This window comes from Hylobates moloch, unplaced genomic scaffold (assembly GCF_009828535.3).
Source record: "Hylobates moloch isolate HMO894 unplaced genomic scaffold, HMol_V3 SCAFFOLD_5, whole genome shotgun sequence".
NCBI lineage: Eukaryota > Metazoa > Chordata > Mammalia > Primates > Hylobatidae > Hylobates > Hylobates moloch.
The window spans coordinates 5,909,210-5,935,651 of record NW_026652280.1 but is presented as its reverse complement, the minus strand read 5'-3'; the positions used below and the strand labels follow the sequence as shown (position 1 = coordinate 5,935,651).

Below are 26,442 nucleotides of genomic sequence, written 5' to 3'. Positions count from 1 at the left end.
GGGAAAGGGTGGGAAGGGGGTGAGGGATAAAAGACTACAAATTGGGTTCATTGTATACTGCTGAGGAGATGGGTGCACCAAAATTTCACAAATCACCACTAAATAACTTACTCATGTAACCAGATACCACCTGTTCCCCCAAAAACCTGTGGAAATAAAATTTTTTTAAAAAAGAAAAGCAATTCAGAAATGTATCAGAGAAATTTAGCAAACAGATTGAAATAATTATAAAAAGTCAAACAGAAATCTTGGAACTAATGAATATATTTGCTGAACTGAAAAATTCATAGGAGGCTCTCAAAAATAGAATGGATCAAGCAAAGGAAAGTATCAGTGAGGTAGAAGGCAGGCCTTTTGAAAATACCTAGTTAGAGGAAAAAAGAAAAAAGAATGAAAAGGAATGAAGACTGCCTACAAGATATAGAAAATTACCTCAAAAGGCCAAGTCTAATAACTATTGGTGTTCGATTGAAAGTTGAGCAAGAACAAGTAGTAGAAATCTTACTCAAATAAATAATAACAGAAAACTTTCCAAAACTTGAGAAAGATATATCCAGGTACAAGAATACTAGACAACACCAAACAGATTTGACTCATATAAGACTACTCCAGGACATATAATAATCAAATACTCAAAGGTCAAGCACACAGAGAGGATCCTAAAAGCAGCAAGAGAAAAGAAGCAAATAACAAAAAAGAGCACAAATTCATCTGGCAATAGATTTCTCAATAGAAACCACACAGGTCAGGAGGGAGTGAAATGACATTTTCAAAGTGCTGAAAGAAAACGAAAACTGCCATCCAAGAATATTGTATCTGGAAAATCTATCTTTCAAATATGAAGGAGAGATAAAGTATCTCCCACACAAACAAAAGCTGAGATAATTCACCAACACCAGACCTATCTTCTAAGAAGTGCTAAAAGGAGTTCTTCAGTCTGGAAGAAATAAATACTAATATGTGAAAAGAAAACATTGGAAGATAGAAAACCCACTGGTAAAATTAAGCACACAAACTCAGAATATTCTAACACTGTAACTGTGGCGTGCAATCCATTCATAACTCTACTATGAAGCCCAAAAGACAAATCTATCAGCAATAATAGCTACAGCAACGTGTTAGGAGATAGGTAATATAAAAATATGTAAACTGAGACAACTAAAGGTCAAAACATAAGGTGAGGAGTGGTAATTAAAGTATGTAATTTTTTTCTCATTTCTTTATTTGTGTCTATTCTTTTCTTTGTGTTCTAAGTTTTCATCTCTTTAAAATAACTTGTTATATCTATAAGATGTTTTTATAAGCCTCATGGTACAAGAATGAAAAAACCTATTAATAGATTAACTAAAAATAAAAAGCAACAAATTAAAATATTCTACCAGATACTATAACAACAAAAAAAGACAGAAAGAAAAGGACAGAGGGTTACAAAACAACCAGAAAACAAGCAACAAAGTGGCAGTAGTAAGTGTTTCCAATCAGTAACAACACTGAATGTAAATTGACTCAATTCTCCAATTAAAAGGCAGAGTGGCTGAATGGATAAAGAAACAGAACCTAACTATATGCTGCCTACAAGAGACCCACTTCACCTATGAAGACACACGTTTACTGAAATGAAAGCGTTAAAAAAAGATATTCCATACAACTGCAAACCAAAAAGAAAAAGTGTAGCTGTACTTCTACCAGATAAAATAAACTACAAATCAGGATAAAATAGACTGTAATAATGGAGAAAGAAGGTCACTAAATAATTACAAAGGGGTCAATTTGGCAAAAGGATACAACAATTATAAATATCTGTGCATCCAACAGCAGATCTCCCAATTATATAAATAAATATTAATAGATCTAAGGGAAGGGACAGGATACAATACAATAATAGTAGAGTGCTTTAACATGTCTGCACCATCCCATGTCTACTGCAGCACTATTCACAATAACCAAAATATGGAATTAATCTAAGTGTAAATCAATGGCTGAGTGAATAAAGAAAATGTGTAATATATACAAAATGAAATATTATTCAGCCACTAAAAAGAATGAAATCCTGTCATCTGCAGCAACATGGATGAAACTGGAGGTAATTATATTAAGTAAAATAATCTAAGAACAGGAAAACAAATATTGCACGTTCTCACTTATATGTGGGAGCTTAAAATGTGTATCTCATGAAGACAGAGAGTAGATTAGTCATTACTGGAGGCAAGGAAGGACAGAGATGAGGAGAAGTTAATGGGTACAAATACAGAGTCTGACAGAAGAGATAAAACCTCGTGTTAGATAGACCAGTAGAGTGATTACATTTTATGATTGCCTATTATATATTTCAAAATAGTTAGAATTAAAAAATTCAAATGTTTCTAACATAAAACCCCTTAAAATGATGAACATCACCAGTATATTATTTGATCTGCGAAAGTTATATAAATGTATTATCACATGTATCCTGAAAATATGTACATCTATTAGGCATCAATTTAAAAAAATTATTTCCCAAAAGATTTTTTTTTTTTGAGACGGAGTCTCGTCCTGTCACCCAGGCTGGAGTGCAGCAGTTGCATGATCTTGGCTCACTGCAACCTCTGCCTCCCAGGTTCAAACGATTCTCCTCCCTCAGCCTCCTGAGTAGCTGGGATGACAGGTGTGTGACACCATACCCAGCTTATTATTATTATTTTTTTTTGTATTTTTAGGAGAGGTAGGGTTTCACCATGTTTGGCAGGCTGGTCTCAAACTCCTGACCTCGCGATCTGCCCACCTCAGCCTCCCAAAGTGCTGGGATTACAGGCATGAGCCACTGCGCCTGGCCCCCAAAATATTTTTTAAATGCAGTATGTGTGAAGCATAATAAAACAAAGAACAATAAAGCAAGGTATGTCTGTAGTTGGAGGGATAGATGAAAATTCCAAATAAAAATATATCCATTCCAAATTAATACAGATTTAATATGAATCTGCTCAAAATACAAAGAAGATATTTTAAAATCTGGCCAGGTGAATATTAAAAACATCTAAAAGCATAAATGGATAAAAATAATCAAGAAATCTTTGATAAAGTTCATTAGTAAGAAATTTTATATTGGGAACATATTTCATGACAAAACGAACAAGGAAAGCTTGAAGTATCTTCTTGCCCAGTAGAGATAAAAGAAGGTGCACTTATTCTTAACAGACAAGAATAATTCTAAGAGGTAAGGGTACAGGAATCTGTAGGGTATGTGTAATTTTTATGTTAATCAAAAGGAAGCATAGGTTGAAAAAGGAGAAATACTCAATCTAAAGAAAATATAGCTGAGTATTTGCCTTTTATTCAAGAGTAGAACTTACTATATTTACAAAAATTTGAAAGATGCAACATTAATTATCAACATGCAATTAAAAACCTCTGAGATTCAAAACAATATATACAAAATTAGAAGGCAAAAGATAAAATGGGAAAAGATTTTCAACAAATGTAATGCATATAAATCTTATAAACATTTAAAACAATGGAACCAATTGAACATGAATAATGAATATTCAATTAGAAAAGAAATATGATAATGAACAACAATAACAGCACCAAGCATATTTGAAGCATTCTTTAGTACCTCATAAGGTAGGTACTAATGTTTTCCTTATTTTGCAAGCAAGGACACTGTGGTAATTGATTAAGTTTACACACATAGTAAGAGGTGGTACTGAAGTCAGATCCTAAGAAGATTCCCCTTAAACAGTCTGTCATATGGTTGCTATAAAAACCATAAACCTCTGTGATAGTCGATTTTTAAAATAGTCAACCTAACATTCAGGCATATGCAAACTTAAAACAATCAGATGTCCTTTTCACCTCTCAAATCAATAGATATTTTTCAAAATAATGGTCATGATAACAGTGCTACAATCATGAAAAGTGGATACTAAATGTCCAACATTAGGAAAATGGGTCAATAAATCATAAAAATCCCAAACAATGGAATATTATACAAATTTTCAAGAACAATTTAGTGGCATTTGAAAAACACTCACAATGTAATTTAAAAGGAAAAAGAATGTAATATTGTTCACATAATGTTGTCTAAGGATATAAAGAGAGCTATATATGTGAAAATGAACCAAAATATAAACAATAGTTTTCCTGAATGATTATTTGCTTCTTTATAAATTCTACATATTCTGAATTTTCAAATCGCATAATCAAAAAGATTTTTTTGTTTTATTTCACTTGACAATAATTAAATATATTTATGGGGTACACAGTGATATTCTGTAAAAAAAAAAAACAGGAAATTCTGTCATTTGTAATAATATGGATGAATCTAGAAGACATTATGTTCAGTGAAATAACCAAAGAACACAGAAACAAATACCGCATGATCCCACTTATATGTGGAATTTCAAAAGCTGAAGTCAAAGAAGACATTAGTTTTTTAAAAGTATTTTAATAGCAACTCAGATAAAAAGTAAAATGTGACTGGTTTCCAGCCCATTTTTAAAAATGTTGGAAGTCACCACTCCATCCTAACAAGTAAAAATCAAGTCTTGTTAGATCTACAAGAAAAGTGAAGTCACAGGGCAAACCACTGTCCCAAAATTGGAGAGACAGACAGGAGAATACAGAGAGTCGTAGCTCTATTGAGCCAAAACCTCCATAGGCACCAGTATAAAAAAAAGGGGAAACCTGAGCTGTAAATGATAAGCTGCTAGAGACTCAGTGTGGGCAAGTATGAGAATTAAAAACTTCAGGGAGACCCAGTCAAGGGGGGTGGGCACACTTATGTGAGTTTTACCTCTAGAAGCTTCACCTGCTTCTCACAGTGAGTATCAGAAAAATATTTCTCTATTCCCCTGGAGAAGGGAGGGGAAAGGAAACACCAAAATATACCACAGCATTCTGTGCTACTTAACAAGGCTTTTCCTCAAGAGAAACTAACTAGAGAATAACCTACTAGGGGAATTATCGAGCCTAACCTACCTGAAGGAAGAGAAACACTAAACCGCAGCCCTCTCCCTCCAGCCATTCTGGAGGTTGTAAAGCAGGGGACTGAGAAGCGCCTGTGAAGTTCACAATCTGGGGTCACAGTAAAGTGGGGGACTGAGAAGCGCCTGTGAAGTTCACAATCTGGGGTCACAGGTTCACTCAAAGACTGAGATCTAACCAAAGGACTAGAGAATGCTTACCACACACACACACCTTACCACCACATTACTACTTTTTGTGGTTCCTTTTACCCAGGACATCATGTCCAGCTATCAAGAAAAAATTACAAGGCATACTAAAAAGCAAAACACACAGTATGAAGAGACAGAGCAAGCATCAGAACCAGACTCAGCTATGGCAGGGATGTTGGAATTATCAGACTGGGAATTTAAAACAACTATGATTAACAGACTAAGGACTGTAAGAGATAAAAAAAAATTTTTTAAAAAAGACAGCATGCAAGAATAGGTAAGCAATGTAAACAGAAAAGTGGAAACTCTAAGAGAGAACCAAAATAAATGCCAGAGATTAAAAACCTGGTAACAGAGATGAAGAATACCTTTGTTGGGCTTATTAGTAGGCTAGAGCTCAGTAAGTAATTTCTGAACTTAAGGATATTTTAATATAAACCTCTAAAATTGAAAAGCAAAGAGAAAAAAAAAAGACAGGAAAAAAAAAAAAAACCAGAACAGAATATCCAATAACTACAAGAAAACCACAAAAGGTGTAATTTACATGTAATGGAAATACCAAAATGAGAAGAAAGAGAAGGAAACAGAAGAAATACTTGAAACAATAATGACTGAAGATGTCCCCAAGTTAAAAGTCAGACATCAAACCATAGATACAGGAAGCTCAGAGAACACCAAACAGGATAAATGCTCCCCAAAACTACACCTAGGTGTTTAATCTTCAAACTACAGAAAATCAAAAATGTTAAGATCCTGAAAGAAACCAGAGGAAAAGAACACATTATTTATACAGGAGCAAAGATAAGAATTACATCTGACTTTTCCTCAGAAACCAGGCAAGCAAGAAGAGAATAGAGTAAAACATTTGAAGTATTAAGTGTTGAGAGAAAAAATCCACCAATGAAGAATTCTCTACCCTGCAAAATTATCTATCAAAAGTGCAAGGGAAATAAAGGCTTTCTTAGAAAAACAAATATTGAAGGAATTTGTTGCCACTAGACCTGCCTTGTAAAAGAAGTTCTTCAAAGAAAAGGAAAATGATCATCTGACAAAGGGCCAATATCCAGAATCTACAAAGAACTTAAACAAATTTACAAGAAAAAAATAACCCCATCAAAAAGTTGGTGAAGAATATGAACAGACACTTCGCAACAGAAGACATTTATACAGCCAACAGACACGTGAAAAAATGCTCATCATCACTGGTCATCAGAGAAATGCAAATCAAAACCATAATGAGACACCATCTCACGCCAGTTAGAATGGTGATCATTAAAAAGTCAGGAAACAACAGATGCTTGAGAAGATATGGAGAAATAGGAATGCTTTTACACTGTTGGTGGGAGTGTAAATTAGTGCAACCATTGTGGAAGACAGTGTGGCGATTCCTCAAGGATCTAGAACTAGAAATACCACTTGACCCAGTGATCCCATTACTGGGTATATACCCAAAGGATTATAAATCATGCTACTATAAAGACACATGCACACATATGTTTATTGTGGCACTATTCACAATAGCAAAGACTTGGAACCAACCCAAATGTCCATCAGTCATAGACTGGATTAAGAAAATGTGGCACATATACACCATGGAATACTATGCAGCCATAAAAAAGGATGAGTTCATGTCCTTTGCAGGGACATGGATGAAGCTGGAAACTATCATTCTCAACAAACCATCACAAGGACAGAAAACCAAATACTGCATGTTCTCACTCATAGGTGGGAGTTGAACAATGAGAACACATGGACACAGGGCAGGGAACATCACACACCAGGGTCTGTCAGGGGATGGGGGGCTCGGGGAGGGATAGCATTAGGAGAAATACCTAATGTAGATGACGAGTTGATGAGTGCAGCAAACCAACATGGCACATGTATACCTATGTAACAAATCTGCATGTTGTGCACATGTACCCTAGAACTTAAAGTATAATAATTTTAAAAAAAGGAAAATGATAAAGGTCAGAAACTTAGATCTACATAAAGAAATAAAGAGCACTGAAGGAATAAGTGAAAAAATAAAAGCTTTCACTTCCTTATTCATAATAGACCTAACAGATAACAGTTTGCCCAAAACAGTAGCAGTAATAATATATTCAAATACATATACATATGTGTGCATATATAGTGTATATATATGTGTGTATATATATATGTGTGTATAATGTGTGTATATATGTGTATATATGTGTGTATATATATGTGTGTGTGTATATATATATATGTTTATGTATAAGTGAAATGAGAAACAGCAATAATACAAAGATTAGGAGGAAGGAATTTGGATTATTTTGTTATTATAAGGTATTTTCACTACCCATGAAGTGGCAGAACGTTATTTGAAAGTGAAACTGGATTTGTGATAAATATGGTAAATTGTAAGGCAACCACTATACAAGTTTCAAAAGAAGTATAAGTGATATGCTAAGAAAGAAGACAAAATGGAATCATATAAAATGCTCAATTAAAACTACAAAATGCAGAAAAAGCATAGAATACATAAACATGAATAAAGAACAAAAGTAACAAATAGAAAACAATAACAAATATGGTATATATCTCACCAACTGTATCGATAATAACTTTAAACACCAGTGGTCTAAATATACCAATTAAGAGGCAGAGATTCTCAGAGTTGGTAGAAAACAAAACAAGACCTAACTATATATTGCCTATGAGAAACTCACTTTAAATGTAAAGATATATACAAATTAAGTGGAAGGAAAAAAATATACCATGCTAACACCAATCAGAAGAAAACATAAGTAGCTATCTGTCAGACAGAGCATACTTCAGAGCAAGGAAACTTACCAGGGATAAACAGGGGCCATCAAATACTGATAAACAGATCAATTTTCCAAAATGCCATAACAATTCATAATGTGTATGTGATTAACAACAGAACATCAAAATATCTGTGGCAAAAACTAATAGAACAGCAAAGAGAAATAAACTAACCCACTATTATACTTGGAGACATCAACACCTCTCTATCAGAAATTGACAGATCCAGCAGGCAGAAAATCAGTAAGGACGTAAGTGAACTCAACCATGTTATAAATCAACTGAGTATAATGGATATTTATAGACTACATCATACAACAAGAGCATAATGCACATTCTTCTCAAGCTCACATGGAACATTTACAAAGATAGACCACATTATGGGCCATAAAACCATAAAACACACCTTGGCCAACTGTGGTGTCTCACACCTATAATCCCAGCACTTGGGAGGCCAAGGCAGGCAGATCACCAGAGGCTCTGTCTCAAAAAAAAAAAGAAAAAAAAACATAAAAGACACCTTAACAAATTTACAAGACTGGAAATCACACAGTGTCTGCAAACTGATACAATTAAACTAGATATCAATAACAGAAAGTTAGCTGGAAAATTCCAAAGTACTTGGAGACTAAATAACAGATTTCTAAATAACACATGGGTCAAAAAAAGAAATCCCAAGAAAAAATTAAAAATGTTTTGAAGTAAATGAGAATGAAAACACAATTTAACAAATTTTGTGGGAGGCAGTAAAAGCAGTGCTTAAATGGAAATTTATGGCATTAAATTCATATATTAGAAAAGAAGAAACACCTGAAATCAACAATCTAAGCTTTCACACCGTAAAAAAACTAGAAAAATATGAGCAAATTAAATCCAAACTAAGAAGAAAAAAAAGAAATAATAAAAATTAAAGCAATAATCAGTAAAATTAAAAACAGAAGATCAATGCAGAAAAATCTATGAAACCAAAAGCTGTTTTTTTGGAAATAACAATAAAAGCAATAAGCATCTAGCAAGGTAAACTAAGAAAAAATGAGATAATACAAATTATTAATATCAGAAATGAAAAATGGGAATATCAGTGTAGCTCCCATGGATATTAAAAAGATAATAGGAGAATACTATGAACAAAGCAATGCCCACACATTTGATAATCTAGATGAAATGGACCAATTCCTTGAAAGACACCATCTGCCAAAATTCACACAAGAAGAAATAGATAATCTGAACAGGCCTATAGCTATTAAAGAAATTGAATCAATAATTAATAACCTTGTAAAACAGAAAACACCAGGCCCAAATGGGTTCACTGGTAAATTCTACCAAATATTTAAGGAAGAAATAATATCAATTCTCTAAAATCTCTTTCAAAATATAGAAGAAAAGGGAATACTTGCTAACTCATTCTATAAGGCCAGCTTTGCTCTAATTTCAAAACCAAAAATATTGAAAGAAAAGAAAACTACAGACAAGTATCTCTCACGAACAAAGATGCAACAACCCTCAACAAAATATTGGCAAGTCAAATTCAACAATGTAGAAAAATAATATATTATGATCAAGTAGAATTTCTCCAAGGTCATCACAGCTGGTTCAACATTGAAAAACAATTAATGTAACCCATCACACAACACACTTAAGAAGAAAAATCACATGATCATAACAATACATACAGAAACAGTATTCAACAAAATCCAGGAAAAAACAGGAATACAGGGGAACTTTCTCAACTTAATAACGAATAGCTACATCAACCCTGTAGTTAACATTGTGCTTTATGGTGAGAAACTCAAAACTTTCTCATTAAGATCAGGAACAGAGCAAGGATGACTCCTCTCATCAGTGCTTTTCCACATCATCCTGGAAGTCCTAGCTAATGCAGTAAGACAAGAAAAGGAAATAGAAGGTATCCTGATTGGGAAGGAAGAAATAAAACTCTTTGTTCAGAGATGACATGACTGTCTTGGTAGAAAATCCAAAAGAATCTAAAAGAATGGCCAAAATCCAGGACACTGACAACACCAAATGCTGGTAAGACTGTGGAGCAACAGTAACTTTCATTTATGGCTGGTAGCAATGCAAAATGCTACAGTCACTTTGGAAGACAGTTTGGCCAGTTCTTGGAAAATTAAACGTACTCGTACCACATGATCCAGCAACCACACTCCTTGGTATTTACTGAAAGGAGTTAAAAACTTGTGTCCATAAAAACCTGCAAATGGATGCTTATAGCAGCTTTATGCATAATTGCTAAAACTTGGAAGCAACCAAGATGTCTTTCAGTAGATGAATAAACTGTGGTACATCCAGACAATGTGATATTATTCAGCACTAAAAAGAAATGAACTATCAAGCCATGAAAAGACATGGAGAAAACATAAATGCTTATTACTAACCAAAAGACACTGGTCTGAAAAGGTTAATACTGTATGATTCCAACCATATGATATTCTAAAAAAGGAAAAAGTATGGAGACAGCAAAAAGGCTAGTGGCTGCCAGGAATTAGGGAGGAGGGAAGGATGAACAGGTGAAGCTCAGAGGATTTTTAGGGTAGTGAAACTGCTCTGTATACTACTATAATAGTGAATACAGACCATTAATATTTGTCCAAACTCATTAAATGTATAACACCAAAAGTAAACCTTGCCATAAACTATGGTAGGACCTTGGGTGATTATGATATGTCAACACTGTCCACTCTAGTGCAGGATATTAATAATGGGAGAGGTTATGGTTTTGTGGGGCAGAAGCTATATGGGAAATCTCTGTACCTTCCTCCCAGTTTTGCTGTGAACCTAAAACTGCTCTAAAAAGTACAGTCTATTTTTAGAAAAACTCAAATGATACAAGCAGCAAACTTTGTTATTTAAGATTTACCTCCCTTAGATTCTTTAGTATTCCTCTTCCTCTCAGTACTGATAAAAATACTACAACATACTGCACCATGCAAAACATTTTTCCTTCAGCTTCTGAAAATTGGTAATAATTAGCCTGATACAAAGATCAAATAAATATACATTTCTTCATACTTTGCATTGCTGATCAGGCCCTTTGGCAAGCTCTATTTATACTTCAAAGACACAACTGGACTATTTCCTGTCTTCTCTTTCACAGGGTGGCACCATTACCTTATCAAAGCGCTCGTGGACAGCTATGCTGAAAATAGTTCACACAGCAAGCCTCATACTGTCAATTCTTAGGAAGATCTGCTTGCCAACCTGACCCTTGGATGTGGTCTAGGCATTTGGATTTCAGGAGTGTTCTCACCCACCATTCCCTACCCAGTAAGGGTGGTCCCTGTACCTAAACAATTTGTACAATGTGGTTAATGCTGAACATCTTCTTTGCTTCTGAGAGTCCGAAATTCTGCTAGTGCCAGGCAGAGGCTGCCTGTGTGACAAGCCCACAGTAAAAACCCTGGGTGCTGAGTCTCTAATGAGCTCTCATTAGAGCTGTCTAATAATAGACATTTCACACGTCTGGTCACAACTCATTCTTGGAGGAATTAAGAGCACTTTGTGTTGATTCCACGGGGAAGGACTCTTAGCTTGCACTGGTTTCCTGCAGACTTCACCCCATGCCCTTTTTGTCTTTGCTGACTTTGTTCTGTATACTTTCACTGTCATAAGTCTTAGCCAATAATGCAACTATATCCTGAGTCCTCGGAGTCCTCCTAGTGAATCACTGAAATTAGGGAGCCAATGTCATCTATTTACATTTCCAAAAGAATAGAAAACAAAAGGTATACAGAAAAACCCACGGGCACTGTTATAAGCTCACCTTAAGTTTTCATTTACAAATTACTCTTTCAGTATTTCCTTCACTGTTTACCCACATTCCCTCTTTCCTCTCATAAACCAATTCAGATAGCAAAATATTTCTTCACCTAAACTTCTTTTTAGCTTAATTTTAGTGGCAATACACAAAGAAGCAGGTAACAATATGTGCAAGTCTAGGGATCATACATTTTTCTTTGAAAAGAAATTAGATCCTTTTTAAAATTTTCAACATAGCCGTGACTTGACAAAGTAGCAGAACACATAAAAATACAAAGAAAGGACACTTCCCAGTTCCTTGGAGGAGTATGACAAAGTTCCAAAGAGAAGCAGTCAAACCCACAAGGAAAAACAGAAAGGACACGGATCCTTTTTATTCACTATCAGGTAGTGCTGAGAGGTCAAAAAGGCTTTCCCCAGACACAGCTTCTTACTGAGGGAGAACAATGTCTAGAAGCATGAGCAGTATTTTATGGAATTAGAGGACCTAGGGTCCTCCTAACCACGCCAAAATAGAACATCCTCAGATCTGAAAGGACAACAGAGGAGGAAAAGCAGAGCAAGACTTAGTGTCCACTGGCCTGGGAGCCGAGCCCGCTGGAGACATATCAGAACTCAAAGCTAAGAGACACGAGCTGTTGCCTCAAAACGGATGACTGCAGCACGGGCTGGGCTGGAGATGTTGCTGGTCAGCCAATGAGGTGACGCTTATTTCTGAGCATTTACCACTGAGTCACTTTGGAAATACTCCTCCCACTCTGTGACTTGGAACCTAACCCCAGGCACCAAGAGTTAAATGGGTTCTTCTGGTTTGTTTTTAGTAACAGACATTGAAAAAAAATCAAAGGACCTTGTACCAAAGTTCATGGGACAGAGTTAAGAAAATAGAACTAAGGGATATTTTGTTCAGAGAAAATATCGTGACCAAGAGGTGGACGACATCAAATTGTCAGAACTCACTGTGAATACTTCACTGGGATTGTTCTGCCTGAAAACAAACACAAATCCTTTCATTGTTTGCATTCGCTACATATTCAATTCTAGAAATCCTTTTAGCCAGCATAAGGCACATTATTCTACAGAGTGCATTCTATACTTTCTAAAGAAATAGATATGTATCTTTTAAAGGATGAAGATACACACTGATACGTAGATATATCATAATGCATAATGTATAATCAAAATAGCTACTCATTACTTTTTCTATGAGTCTAAGATTTATTAAAATATGAATAAAGGGTTTATGTATACAAAAATAATTTGACAGAAAAATCTGGAACTGTAAAAGATGTGAAAGATGTTTTGCTCCACTCCCCTGGGTATCTATTTCTTTAATGATACTGTACTTTCTTGGTCACTGTAGTTTTACAGTGGTTAACATCTGCTAAGCCAGCCCCCTCTCAATTCATTTTCAAAACTTAAGGCCTGGATGGTGATCACACAGGTGTTTTCTTTACAATTATCTGTCTTATGCACTTCTCTGTGTGTCATTTCACCATACAAAGATGTTTAATTACCAAAAAAAAAAAGGAAAAGCAAGGGAACAATTAACACAACAGACAGAATAGTGGTTCCCTCTGGCAGGAAAAGAAGCAGATGAGAGCAGGTTGGGGACATGCAGGCAGCTTCAAAGTTTGTGGTACTGGTCTATTTCTAAACTGTGGTGGCTACACGATTTTTTATTGTATTGTTTTTCTGTAGCCTGTATACATAGAAAAGATTATACTTTCTCATTAAAAATTTGAAACAAAATTTCTCAGCCATTTCATATGCATATGTGCATTTCCAAAGTGATTTTAGACTCTACTTTGCAAGTTTGATAATAAATTACTATTGGGGTTTTTAATAGGATTGCAATGACTTGGTGGACTTAATTGGAGCATCCATAAAATCCCTCACTCAAAAATAGAATCCTGGAAATGTCCATACAGAATGGCCAAATTCTGGCTCTATTAATAAATTATGTCATAGTTGAAGTTTTATCCTTTCCACTCAACCCTACTACCCCGGCCTGGACCCTCCCAGTAACCTGTCTGGACACTGCAACTGGTCACTTCATCCCCACCCCAGCTCCTCCTGGTGTGCCCTTCCTCAGAACCTTCCAGAAATCCTTCATGCCACCCCTCCCCACTCATGCCTGTGACTGGATTCCCAAACCTCTCTCTGTCCCTAACCCTATCAGGCAGGGATCACATGGAGGCAGGGCTTCCCTCTGTGTGGCCCATCTCCTGCATTCAATAACTGTTTGTTAATGGACGAACCCCAAACGACCCAGCCTCATACCTTTACTTCCCGCAGCTCCCTACAGCCTGCCTGGTTAGTGTCAAGCCAGGCTTCACAGGTCGCTCGGAGGATGAACAGAGCAGAGAGCCACCTACATTCCAGAGACCTGATGACAGAACATTTTATCCTTGATAGGGAGAAAGTCTTTTTCAAAAAATGGGGGCAAAGTGATTTATCCCCAAAAGCAATGCCATAGCTGAACTTTACTAAATATACCGCATGGTACCACAAGAGAGTTTCTCAAAAACTACAGAGGACATTCTATTTGTATAATACTTTTTAAAATGTTACAAAGACACTCTGATGGCAACAGCGCCCTCTGCTGACTCCTAGTAGTGCAACCACGGGAAGTGGAAATATACTTGAGTCCACCTTGGAAATCTACTTTGTCATTTTTTACTGGGGGGAAAATCATCAAAGGCGAATTATTCCTAACTCAGTTCTGCATTCTCCTTCATTTAACTTAACCTCTTATGCGTTGTAACAATCATATAACCATCAAGGGGTTTATTAACATTAACACAAAATTGGCTTAAATGTTACTCCAGCAAGTCAGCAGCCTACCCTGACCACACTTACAATGCCAAAACTTTGGAAACACACTGACAGTCACACACACACAAGAAGATACACTCTAAAAGCGCATCACTTAAAAGGCAAAAATATACAGGAAGTATATTACAGGAAGCAGGACGTACCCAGCTCTGGAGTCACACGGACCTGAGTGCAGACAGTGCCACCTACTAGCTTTACAGAACAGAGACCTGACTCTCTACCACCTTCTGATTCCTCATCAATAACGTGGGGAGGTAAAAGTACCCACAGCTCAGGCTGTGAAGAGGAAGTGAAATACTTAACACGAAACATTTAGCAGAAACCTATAATGAGTGCTCATAAATTTTCCCTATTATTATCATATTCATCATTATTAAGGGTATACTTTAGGTATGAGGAATGCAATATAAAAATTAATCAACATTATGCTGTTATTTGTTTGCAATAATGAATGGCAAGTCCTCTTCTCTGAAGTTCTAGATATTCCCCTGAGACAGACCTAGCACCTAACAAGCCCTAACTCCTCAAGAATAGAGTGATGGGATAATTCTACAAGTATATGGATTCCAACATACATAATTCTACATATATATTTCCTTTTTTTTTGCTCTGTTGCCCAGGCTGGAGTATAGGGGCACAATCACGTCTCACTGTGCCCTGGAACTCTCAATCCTCCCACCCTCAGCCTCTCAAGTAGCTGAGACTACAGGTGCATCTAATCATGTCCGGCTAATTTTTGTATTTTTTTGTAGAGACAGGGTTTCACCATGATGCCCAGGCTGGTCTGGAACTTCTGGGCTCAAATGATCTGCCTGCCTCAGCCTCTCAAATTGCAGGTACAAACATGAGCCACCACACCACACCACATAAAGGTAGGCCAGGGTGTGGTGGCTCATGCTTGTAATCCCGGCGCTTTGAGATTCATAATGTTAATAATCTTAATATCCCCCTTGATGATTTTATGACCTGTATATATACACATATATATATGTGTGTATATACACACATATATATGTGTGTATATACACACACATGTCGTATAAACATCAAGGGGTCTATTAACATTATACACAGAGAGAGAGAGAAAGAGAAAGAAAAATGATTTTTAATGGCAAATAATGTTATAAATGAATAAATTCTGTATAAAGACTGTACAGGAGTTCTCTGTACAATGTAAAATTATTTCATAATAAACATTTTTAAAACTGAAAGTAATATAATTAGTGTCTTGGAAGCAATTTTTATAGAATAGTTGGTATTCTGCAAAAACTATGTCTTATAAGCCATCTCAGATGAGAAACGGCACAAGTTCCTGATGTTTGCCTTGTAATGAGAGGATGACATAGACACTAAGTACCTAAACACAAATTTCATTTTTATTTGTGTAGCCAAGTAACCTATCATAGGTACAAAAGTAGAAAGTACTCTGCCAGACGTTGAATTTGTGAGGCTTTTTCTTTCCAGAGAGAAGTACACAGTCACGTACTTTAGAAGGGGAACTCTGATGCCTTTCCTCTGGGTTGTAAGAGAAAAGGAATCAAGGCAGTGGGGGAAGCCCAGCAGTGGCAGCTCTGGAACAGCACAGTGGCCTAGGAACTAGGCCCCACTAGCCTCCTGGGGCCTCCCCAGACCCTGGGAGGCAGGATGAGGGCAGGGCTTCCCACTCCTGGTGGAGAGGCTCAGGCCCTCGCTGTCGCCTTGCTTTGGTCCCACAAGGAGGGCCAGCCTGCAGCTCTGCTCTGCAGCATCCTGAAGCTGCATCTTTTCCTCTAGAGGCAACAAGAACTGCAAGAGCTTTGACCAAAAAGATCCTGGCCAATGCGGCTGAGAATCCTTTAGCTAAAGAAACAGAAAGAGCTTTAAGGTAATAGGCTCAGAAGAGTCTATCTAAGAGCCCCTCAACTGCATGGCCTTTGGGAGCCACCCATTCTCTTTGTGATATTTATGTGCAAGCCTACTATGTGCCATGACAGTCCTGAACAAAATAAACCAAAATACTGCCTTGTGGAAGTTACTTCTCTTAAACATATAAACTACCTAAATAAGTAAACTCAGTATGATAGATAGTGCTATGGAGAAAATTGAGGCAGGCAGGTGAGAAATAGTGAGAGTGAGGGCTTCTAGGTGTAGCAAAGTGGGTAAAGCCTCACTGAGAAGCTGTCAGTGAATCAGGCTCAGAGAGACATGACCCCCAGGACCCATGCTGAGATCTGGGGTAGTAACGCCGCAGGCAGGAGGGGCACACCAAGAATGTGAGGCCACAGAAAGCCTGATACAGTCAAGGAACAGAGAGGAACTCACCAAAGCTACAAGAGAGCTAGAGTGGGGAGGACATTAAAGGATAAGGCCAGAGAGGGGATGGCAGCAGTGTGGGCTGAGGTGGGGGAGGCAGAGTGGGGACACACAGGGCTCTGTAATGGTGCACAAGGTTTAAAGGGGAAGGAGAGCTCTGAGGAGCAGCTGTGGCTGGGACCAGCCAGCCATCTCACCTCATCTCTGTGGAAATCGCATCTTGTTCCCCCATTTCCCAGGCCAGCTGCTCACAGTGGTGGCACCAGGTCAGGCTAGATGCACAATTCAACACTCCACGAGGGTTGCAGCCATGGAGAGCAGAGACTCAGTTCTCTGCTAATACTGGCATAGAAGGCACAGCGTTTGTACCCTTGGTGTGCATTAGGGCACACTGGGGGCACCCTCAACAATGTACACAGTGTGTACTTAGTCAGAGGGATATCATAGTCTCCAGTGTTCATGAATATAACAGAGCTTCAAAATACACATGGCAAAAACTGATAAAACGGCAAAAAAAAAAGTACACAAATTCACTGTCAGAGTTGGAGATTTCAACACCTGTCTCTAATTGATAAAACAAGTAGGCAAAAAAAATCAACTCTCTCAACCGATATTACCTAATTAATATTTTAGAACACTCTACTCAACAACAGCAGAACACATTCTTCTCAAGTACACATGGAACATATTCCAAAATAGATCATATTCTGGAACATACAACAAATTTCAGTCACTTTTTAAAAATTCAAGTCATACAAAGCATATTTCCTGACCACAATTGAGTTAAATTAGAACTCAGTAACAGAAAGATCTCCAGAAAATCCTCAGATATTTGGAAACTAGATTACACACTTCTATCTAACCCATATATCAAAGAAGAAATAAAAGGGAAATTAGAAAGTATTTTAAAGTGAATAAAAATGAAATAAAACATATCAGAATTTGTGGGATGCCACTAAAGCAATACTTAGGGCAAAGTTCATAGCACCAAATGTCTCAATATGATAATATGAAAGTTCTCAAATCAATAACTTCCACTTCTCCCTTTAGAAACTAGAAAAAGAGCAAAATACAACATAAGCAGAAAAAAAGTAGAGAGAATAGAAATCAACATGCAAATCAATGAAATACAAAACAAAATAATACAGAAAAAAAGTCAATAAAACCAAAAGTTAGGTCCCTGAGAAGATGAATAAAATTGATAAACTTCTGGCCACACTGATCAAGAAAAAAAAGAAATACACGAATTACCAATATCAGGAATCACGTCATGTCACTAGATTCTATAGACATGAAAAAGATAATAAGGGACTATTACGAAGAACTTTATGCCAATAAATTCAGCAACTTAGGTAAAATGGACAAATTCCTTAAAAGACAAAAAATACCAAAGCTCACTCAAGAAGAAATGAATAACCTAAATAGCTCCATCTCTTTGAAAGAAAAGGAAACTGTAGCTAAAAGTCTTCTCATAAAGAAAGGTCCGGGCTTGGATGAATTTTACCAAACAAGGAAGAAATACTACCAATTCTATGCAAAATCCTCCAAAAAATCCAAGAGGAAAGAATACTTCCCAACTCATTCCATGAGACCAAAACATCACAAAGAAATCACAAAACAGCTGGAAGATAAAATGAAAGAGAAGTAACAAGAATTAAATACTTCATAAATATCTTAACAAGAAATGTGCAAAACTAGTATGAAAAAAATTCTGAAACACTCCTAAAAGACATAAAAGAATTTTTAAACAAACTGAAAGACGTTCCACATTCTTGGATGGAACAATTCAACAACAAAGATGTTAATATACCTCAGGTTAATGTGTGGAATTGAATAATTCTGATAAAAATGCCAACAAACACAAGAAAACCTAGCAATCTTCCTGAGCCAAAAAGCAAGGAAGACTCAAAGACAAACGGGATATCTAGAGGACACAGAAGCAGCCCGAAACAGATCCCACCGACCAAGTAACTTCAAAAAGAAATGACTATAAATTATTGAATAAATAAATATCCAAGAGTCCAAAGTGACATTAAACAAGGGTGGGGGCAAGGAGGAAAGAAGAAGAGCTCACATTTCTTCCACCACAGGAGATGACTAGTGCATCAGTGAAACCGTGCTCCAGAGTTAAAGAAGCTAATGACTAACAGCAATGCTTGAGTTTGCAAGATGGCAGATAAGAAAAGAGGCAACTTACTAAAATAATAAAACTCCCTCCACTTGTAAGATAAAACTGGCTGAAATCAGTCGGAACCAATATGGCCAACAGGAGTTTTCACAGATGGAGCTTTCTGACATCACAGCCTGAATCCCCACCACATTTCATATTAACTCCTCCTGAATTTGCAAGTGACCCATGAGGGCATGAAGAGGTAACTGCACCACGCCTGAGGACTTTCCAGACCTCCCTTTCCTTCCACCAATCACCTACTAATCCCAGAATCCACTCCCTAAACCTTCCCTAATAAAATTACTGCATTAAAGCCAGCATGAGGAGACAGATTTGAGCTGGACTCCTGTCTCCTTATTAGCGGGCCAGCCATGAAAAGCTTTTCTTTTCTCAAAAACCTGGTGTCACAGTATTGGGTTCCAGCACATCAGGCAGCAAGCCCCTTTTGCTCTGTAACATCAATTTCTTCATCTGAAAATTGGCAGTTAAAAGGAAAGAATTAAGTATTTGCTCTGCCTTTATAGAAGTTCACCCAGGTGATAAGAGAAAGTTCTTTACAAAAGCTCAGTTGATAAATATAGAAACAGTGACATAATTAGAAAATCAACATTTTTAAACAAAATATTTGATTTAGGCAAAGATCATAATGGGTGTCAAGTCCACTAGACGAAAGACTTTGGAGGACCAGGATATTTGGAAAAAAAAATACTTTCAATAATGAAGATATCTAGTGGTCACCATCTTAACCAGATGATAAAACCTGGCATTACTAATACTGGGACAACCTGACATTATATACCTCTCAATATAATGCAAAATGAAGTACATAACTTCCCTTTTAAAATATTTTTACCAGAAATGTTAAACTTGAATCTAAGCAAGGCCTTACATGAAACTCCAAGTTTACAGGCTACAGAAGAATGAAACCAAAAGGAAATAATCAGATAAGCTAGAATGGGGCATTCTCCACTCCCTCGTTTTTCCTGCTTGGCGTAAGTCTCCTCCTTTCCTGTCTGCCCCAGCCTCTGTCCTGGCTTTGGTAGGTGTGGCAAACAGTGACACAGTACGTAGAGGAGAAAGGCTGGTTTCTCTTTACTCTCATCCTGGAGCGGCACGGGCCCTGCTGGCAAATTTACCACATTCCTTTAAGAAAGAAGGGAAGAAGTCTGGGGAAAGCAAAGAGCATGGAAAAATAATAAGGAAGCATCAGTAGAGAAGATGAGTAGGGGCTACCCCCAGGAGGTGGCATTGAGAGTGACGGTGGTGAAGGAGACAGAGCCAGTGCTGAAGAGACTCGGTGCGGTGAGGACGTTCACAAGCCCTAGGATGACACACGGGTCTGGGAGGTGCCAAAAGATTATAAACTGACCAGTGGGGGCAATCCTTAACTTGGTCATCAAAATTGGTTCCCTCACCTCAACCTTTAATTTCATAATGAAATAAAAACTCAATTAATTTCACCTTTCTTGGTGAAGAGATTGCGAAATGTACCACATAGGTAGAAAACCCCACCGCTGTGCAGATCAACATGGAGTTGGTAGCCGTGCAGTCCATACTCGGGGCTATCATCCAAAAAGGGGCTATGTGGAGGCAGTTCATAGGGCCTGAAAAGCAAAACAAAAGAAACATACACATTTGCCAACGCCAGGAATAAAATTCTTGGTTTGAAAATACTTTTTAAAAAATTATCATCCATATCAAAGCACTACCTCCTACAAATGAAACTCCATAGGATTCCCTATGATTTTCAATACCATGAACTTAAAAGACTGCTCAATGTTCCTTTTACCAACTTCTATAAAAACAGGCAATGATGTGAGTTCTGTAGGCAGCCACAGCCCAGCACGGGTGCACATGTTTCTGCAGCTGATCCCAGGATGGCCACTCTACAAAGGCCACTCTGCCCTCCGTGTTGTTCTCAGTGTCCAGGGGACAAAAGTGCTCAGCAGGAAAAGACACCGAACACCGATCTGCAGGACAAACACCCAGGCAGACCCAAAGCCAAGACAAAGTTTTATTCAACAAGAAAAACATGACTACATAAGGTGACAAACTCAAAAATACTCAGGAGCTTCTCAGGTAATTTAAAAAAAGAAAAACAAACAATGAGTAAGGGAGTCTAAGTCTACAGGAAAAGGGTGAGAGCTGTAGTGAAATGGGAAGCCTGTGCCCCACCTAAAGACATTCAAATTCATTAAAAGACACGCACTGTCCAGACCGGGCAGAATCATCCGCAGGCCAGGTTCAGCCCAAGGGTCATGAGTCTACATGCCTTACAAGATGTGAAAATTCACATACGAGCAAGAACTTGAAGGACAGTAGTGGCATCTTGAAGTAATCAAGCTATCCTACCCGTATAAATAATACCCTACTAGGTACAAACTCCTTAACCCAGAATAAATAAAGCAAATATGTACTCATGAATAATCCAATTATTTTAGCAACAGCTAATTATGCCTGTTGGTTTGTGTTTACTGATTAAAAACAGAATATCTCTGCAGCTATTCTCAGGATATTAAGATGGCATCAACTTCTAATACTTTATATTTACTGTACAAAAATTCAACACACCCACATATAAATACATACATAGTGGCCGAGCCTAACGTGCTCCTCTCCACAAGGTGATGAAAATGAAGATTTGCCATAACAAAAGCCAGTTCTTCCTCCTTCTGAAAAGTTAATTAAGAAGAATACGTATTTCAACCAAAATGTTTAAATTTTTCACAAGGTCGTTGTGAAGACCACAGCACACTCATCTTGCAGATAGATGCAGTTTCTTACAAACGTGAGATCACCACAGTGCTAATGCATTATTACTGCTAATATGTTATTACCATCTAATAAGACTTACATTTCATATTGACAGCAGGACCACAATTCACCCAAATATGCAGAGCACACAGGAACAAGAGAACTCACAGCCTAGAGCTTGTGAAATGTCAAAAGATACACATGATAGTTGTGAAACGATGCAGTTAGTTCCAGGCTGTTTCAAATTCCTTTCAAAGACTTTCACAGATACCAGATTAATTCTACAAATACTGAACTTTACTGACACAGTGTTCCTCTTGGAAGTAACTGCTTGATTTGGCCAACGTGGTGGGAATGATTAGATTCAATTTCTTCACTTGTCCATCAGGTTGAATAGCAGAAAATGCGACTACTTGGGGACTGACCTCCATCTCTCCCCAGATTCACAGCTGACACTGATGGGCATAGGTGACCCCAAATGGTAAATCTGAAGGTGCCACTCTCCAGTAGCCAGGCAGAGGACAATTGAAGCCACCAGAGTGCTCACAACTCTGCACCCGACACAGCTGGATGCATGCAAGTCACGGAATGCAGAGCAGGCAAGCTGCGGTCTCACCCACAAGCCACCTTCACACAGAAAGGGGAGGAGGGAAAGAAACACTGATGGCCACAGTCGGCTAAGGAAAAGGGATAAGAGGACGGTGTTGTCTGAAGCTAGGGTCTTAATTCTGTCTAGTCATTGTAAACTAATGCATAATGCCAACTCAGAATCAGATTTGTGAACTACCATCTTAAAATATCAGCCAGACCTGGTGAAACGAGAAATCTTACGCAGAGAGAAAGGATAACATCGTAGACAATTGACCCTGAAGAGCAGATTTCACTGAATGTCGCACCTACAGGATCAGAAACAGGCTTGGGAGACGGGCATGCTGAACACATAGTAAGGGAAACGTTGTCAGAGAAACAGCGTGAAAGGAAGAGAAGAAGGAACATGGACTGATTGGAAGTGGGAAAGCCACACGACATTAGAGGAATAACATGAAGGAAAACATGAAGGCAGGAAGAGGTTGTTGTCTATGATAGCAGAACAGCAGAACAGCAGAACAACAGATAGCACAGTTGTCTATGATAGCAGAACAGCAGAGCAGCCTCAGTGGAACAGAGAGGGCCATGTTAGCTTGAAAAAATGAAGTCGGTGAGATGGTAAATGGATTGCAGTTAGTGAAAAGCCTTAAAGGATTTTACATTTGAAGTCATACATAATGGTAAGTAAATGTGGTATTGTGATGGGGAAATGACACAGTACATACAGGGACTCAAGTCTTACCTTCCACACTCCCACCAGGAGGCCAGGGTGCAGGCAGAAGATCCGAATGAGTCTGTCACAGCCAATCATGGTAGATACGGTCAAATGACTCAGATCGTACTTTGCAATTAAAGAATGCCATCGGAGTCTTTGAACGTTACGCCAAGGAAAGGAGAGAGAGAAGTGAGCTTTCCTGTCTATAGTGTTGTCAATTCTCTTTAGTGTATCACAAGTGTGTTTGAAGAGTATATTAATGATGTGCTCAAACTAAGTGGCACATTGACAGGGTGGGGACACAAATGAATAAAAGGCAAAATGGATACATTCAGATTTCCAGCCCAACTAGGTTTTTCTTCCCCTCCGTCTTGCTCTTACTGTCAATTCAATGACCCAGCCAGGAGGAAGCTGAAGGACCAGGAAAGTGATGAAGTGGCAGCACTGTCTCCTGTTCTATTCCCTCCAAATCCAGCACAATACAATCTAAAGTAGACTCTCAATATGTATTCCTAGTCAAGCGAGTGAAACGACACAGAAGCAAAGATACACTTTCAAGTGACATAAGAACGGGTGGTCTCAGGAGGTGGCTGGAAAGCAGATGGGCCTTTTATAGTTATTATCAAGGATAACTCAGAGATAGTGAAAGTTGACACATCAGAAATAAACTTAAACTAAATCACCAGTGTTTTCATAAAGGAGACACTAACACAGCATTAGACTGAAATCCCTAAGGAGCTGGGGCCACGTTTCATTCAACAGTTGGTGCCCAGCACCTCAGGCACAAGCCAGCAGGCAATAGGAATTCAAAAGTACATTAAATAAGTACATTAAAAAGGACACCAGCTGCAGTCCTGCTTCAAAGTGGAAGGGACTGTGAAGCATCAAAACCAGATCTGCAGCTACCACATGACCCTAGTCCCATGTTCAACTCTTCAAAATAACTTCTTATGCAGAGAACCACAACTGGGTAAGGAGAGACAGTCGGTGAACATGTGTGATGTAGAAATTAGAAATAAACCCAGCATATGCAGAATACACTTGGAGGAGGATAAATGCAGAGTCAGGAACCTCACTATGGAGTCAGAGAAACCTGAGGTAAAACCTTAGCTTCAACCTACAGTGACTTTGCGACTATCACAGGCTGGTTCTTTGTGTGTGAAATCACCAGCCTGCTGAGTGGGGACGAGAGCGCAGGGCATGGGGCAGGTGCTCAACAAACAGCAGTCCCTGCTAGTATCATTAATGTGGATAGAGGAGGCTGGGTGGGGATGTGAGAAACATTCTTCTCTGAAAATCTGGCTGTAGAGGTACTTATTAAATAGACTCTGAGAACACGCTGAGTCCTCATGCGCTTGGCCTTACAGCCACAGACACAGAAACTAAGGCTGACGTTGCCCCAGCACTTCTCACAAATTTGGGGTGGGACAGCACAAGCTACGGAGCAGAAAATGCTGGCAAGGAAGAAAATTTGGAGTCTGACTAAAAAGGTATAAATTACAGGGAAATCCAGATTACATCAATAAGGCTTTCACTGTTGTTGAAAAACATTTCGTAGAGGAAACAAAAAAGACCCAAATAAAAATCACAAAGTCTCGTCTTGGCTGTCAAACAGATGCATACAAGGATTTATATTCCTGCATGATGAAAGCATTCACTTACAAACTTGCAATAAAAGTGCCGATCAAAACAAATTCCTAAAATCACTTTTAGTTTTGTTTATCACAGTTTATCAAAGGCTGGCTGAAGTCCATTGAAGTTTCATGGAAATAAATTACATCAAATGAATTTTCCCAATGAATTCTAGCATTTGGTACTATGTAGTATCTATTACTTCTGACCTTGATGACCATTTCAGGGAAATACTATCTTTAACTGAGCTTTATAATTCAACTTTATCCATTTAACTTAATTCTTCAGGATCATTTGAATTAATGTTAGCCATTATGTCCTAATATCTGTAAGTAACATTTCATGATATGCCAAGTAACATATTGCTTAGCAAAACTAGTACAGTTTGTGGACTTATTTTCCAAACGTAATTTTAAAATGCATAAAGCCTAATTACTACATTAGAAAAAGCTGGCTTCCTTCATGATCCCATATGAAATTTCAAAGATTTATCCAAATAAAAGTACCATTTTTTAAAAGGTAACTGTTTCCAAAGTATCTTCAGTAATATATTTAGGAAAAATAATTCATTTTTCATCATAACATTAAGAATATTTTTAGAGTACAATAAAACCTGGATTTGCCAGCACCAAGAGGTCTGAATAGTCTTACATTCAGAGCATGGGAAGAGAGCTCGGTAATCACTAAAACAATGTTCAAAGAGCAGGCGCCATGGAAAGGAGCCAAAAACAAGGTCCCCAGTTACAGAGCTGAAAAAAAAGAAAAAAAGGTGTCTGTATCCAGGGAAACCATGAAAGAGCCCTGTCCCTCCATAGAGATGGCAGGCACTAATGTCAGATATCACAGTATCCTCCACGGCAAGGACAGACAGGAGAGAAACCAATGGGTGGAACTGCAGCATGCAAGGATGGTAAGAAAACAACATGGTAAATACTCCTGAAAAGTCAAAGAATACCGAGACAGTGAAGGAGACGGGAGGGCAGGAAACCAACGCAGGAGAAGGCAGGTATTACCTTTATATTTGCAATATAACTTATATAAAGCTATGTTAGCTTGCTCCAGAGATGAGGATGCTATGCATGCCATAATCCAGCTTTTGGGAGGAAGCAATCAGTGATGAAAAAGACAGCCTGAGAGAGCTGCTCAGAAAGGCAGATGCCAGCCTCATAGTGAGTATGGACTCAGTGCAAAGCCACCTGACAACAGAATAGTAAAGGGCTCACTAAGCATTACCCATGTGCTGCACACTTAGCTAATCTACGCATTTTATAGTGATATCTTTTGATCGACCTTATTCACTGCAGTCATATATGCTAAATACTATGCCAGTATAACAATCATTCCATTTCATAGAGGAGAGAATGGAGACACAGAAAGAGTAAGTTACTTGCACAAGATCACATATCTAGTAAGTTCAACAGAAGGCAGACAAAATAACTAATAATTATGACTTGGTTTCCCCATATTTAGACTATGATTAGTATACCACTTACTAACGAAGGAAGATATCATATATCTTTCTGTTACGATGGTTAAAACGAAAAACCTCAAAGGTTAGCCATCAATCATCCAGGAACTTTTGTTAACTACGACATCATTCTTTACCACTAAAGACAACCAAGATATGAGGAACTTAAATTTAGACCTAATCAGAAATGCGATAAAATGCACTCTTTTCCTCTTCGACATTAATGCAGAATGTACATTTAATATGTGATAAAATTAAAAAATGC

At 37.8% G+C, this 26,442-nt stretch overlaps 1 protein-coding gene across 2 annotated transcripts in view; it reads right to left on the bottom strand.

Annotated features, from left to right (window-relative positions):
- Window positions 1-26,442, bottom strand: part of FBXO15 (F-box protein 15) — a 75,949-nt gene that overhangs the window by 31,094 nt on the left and 18,413 nt on the right. For both annotated transcript variants that reach the window (XM_032152063.2, XM_058438266.1), the window contains 3 exons: window positions 23,105-23,231; window positions 21,610-21,692; window positions 20,482-20,624 (listed from right to left, as the gene is read on the bottom strand). In XM_032152063.2, the coding sequence (XP_032007954.1) occupies window positions 20,482-20,624; window positions 21,610-21,692; window positions 23,105-23,231 (353 nt within the window). The remainder of the gene's footprint in view (window positions 1-20,481; window positions 20,625-21,609; window positions 21,693-23,104; window positions 23,232-26,442) is intronic.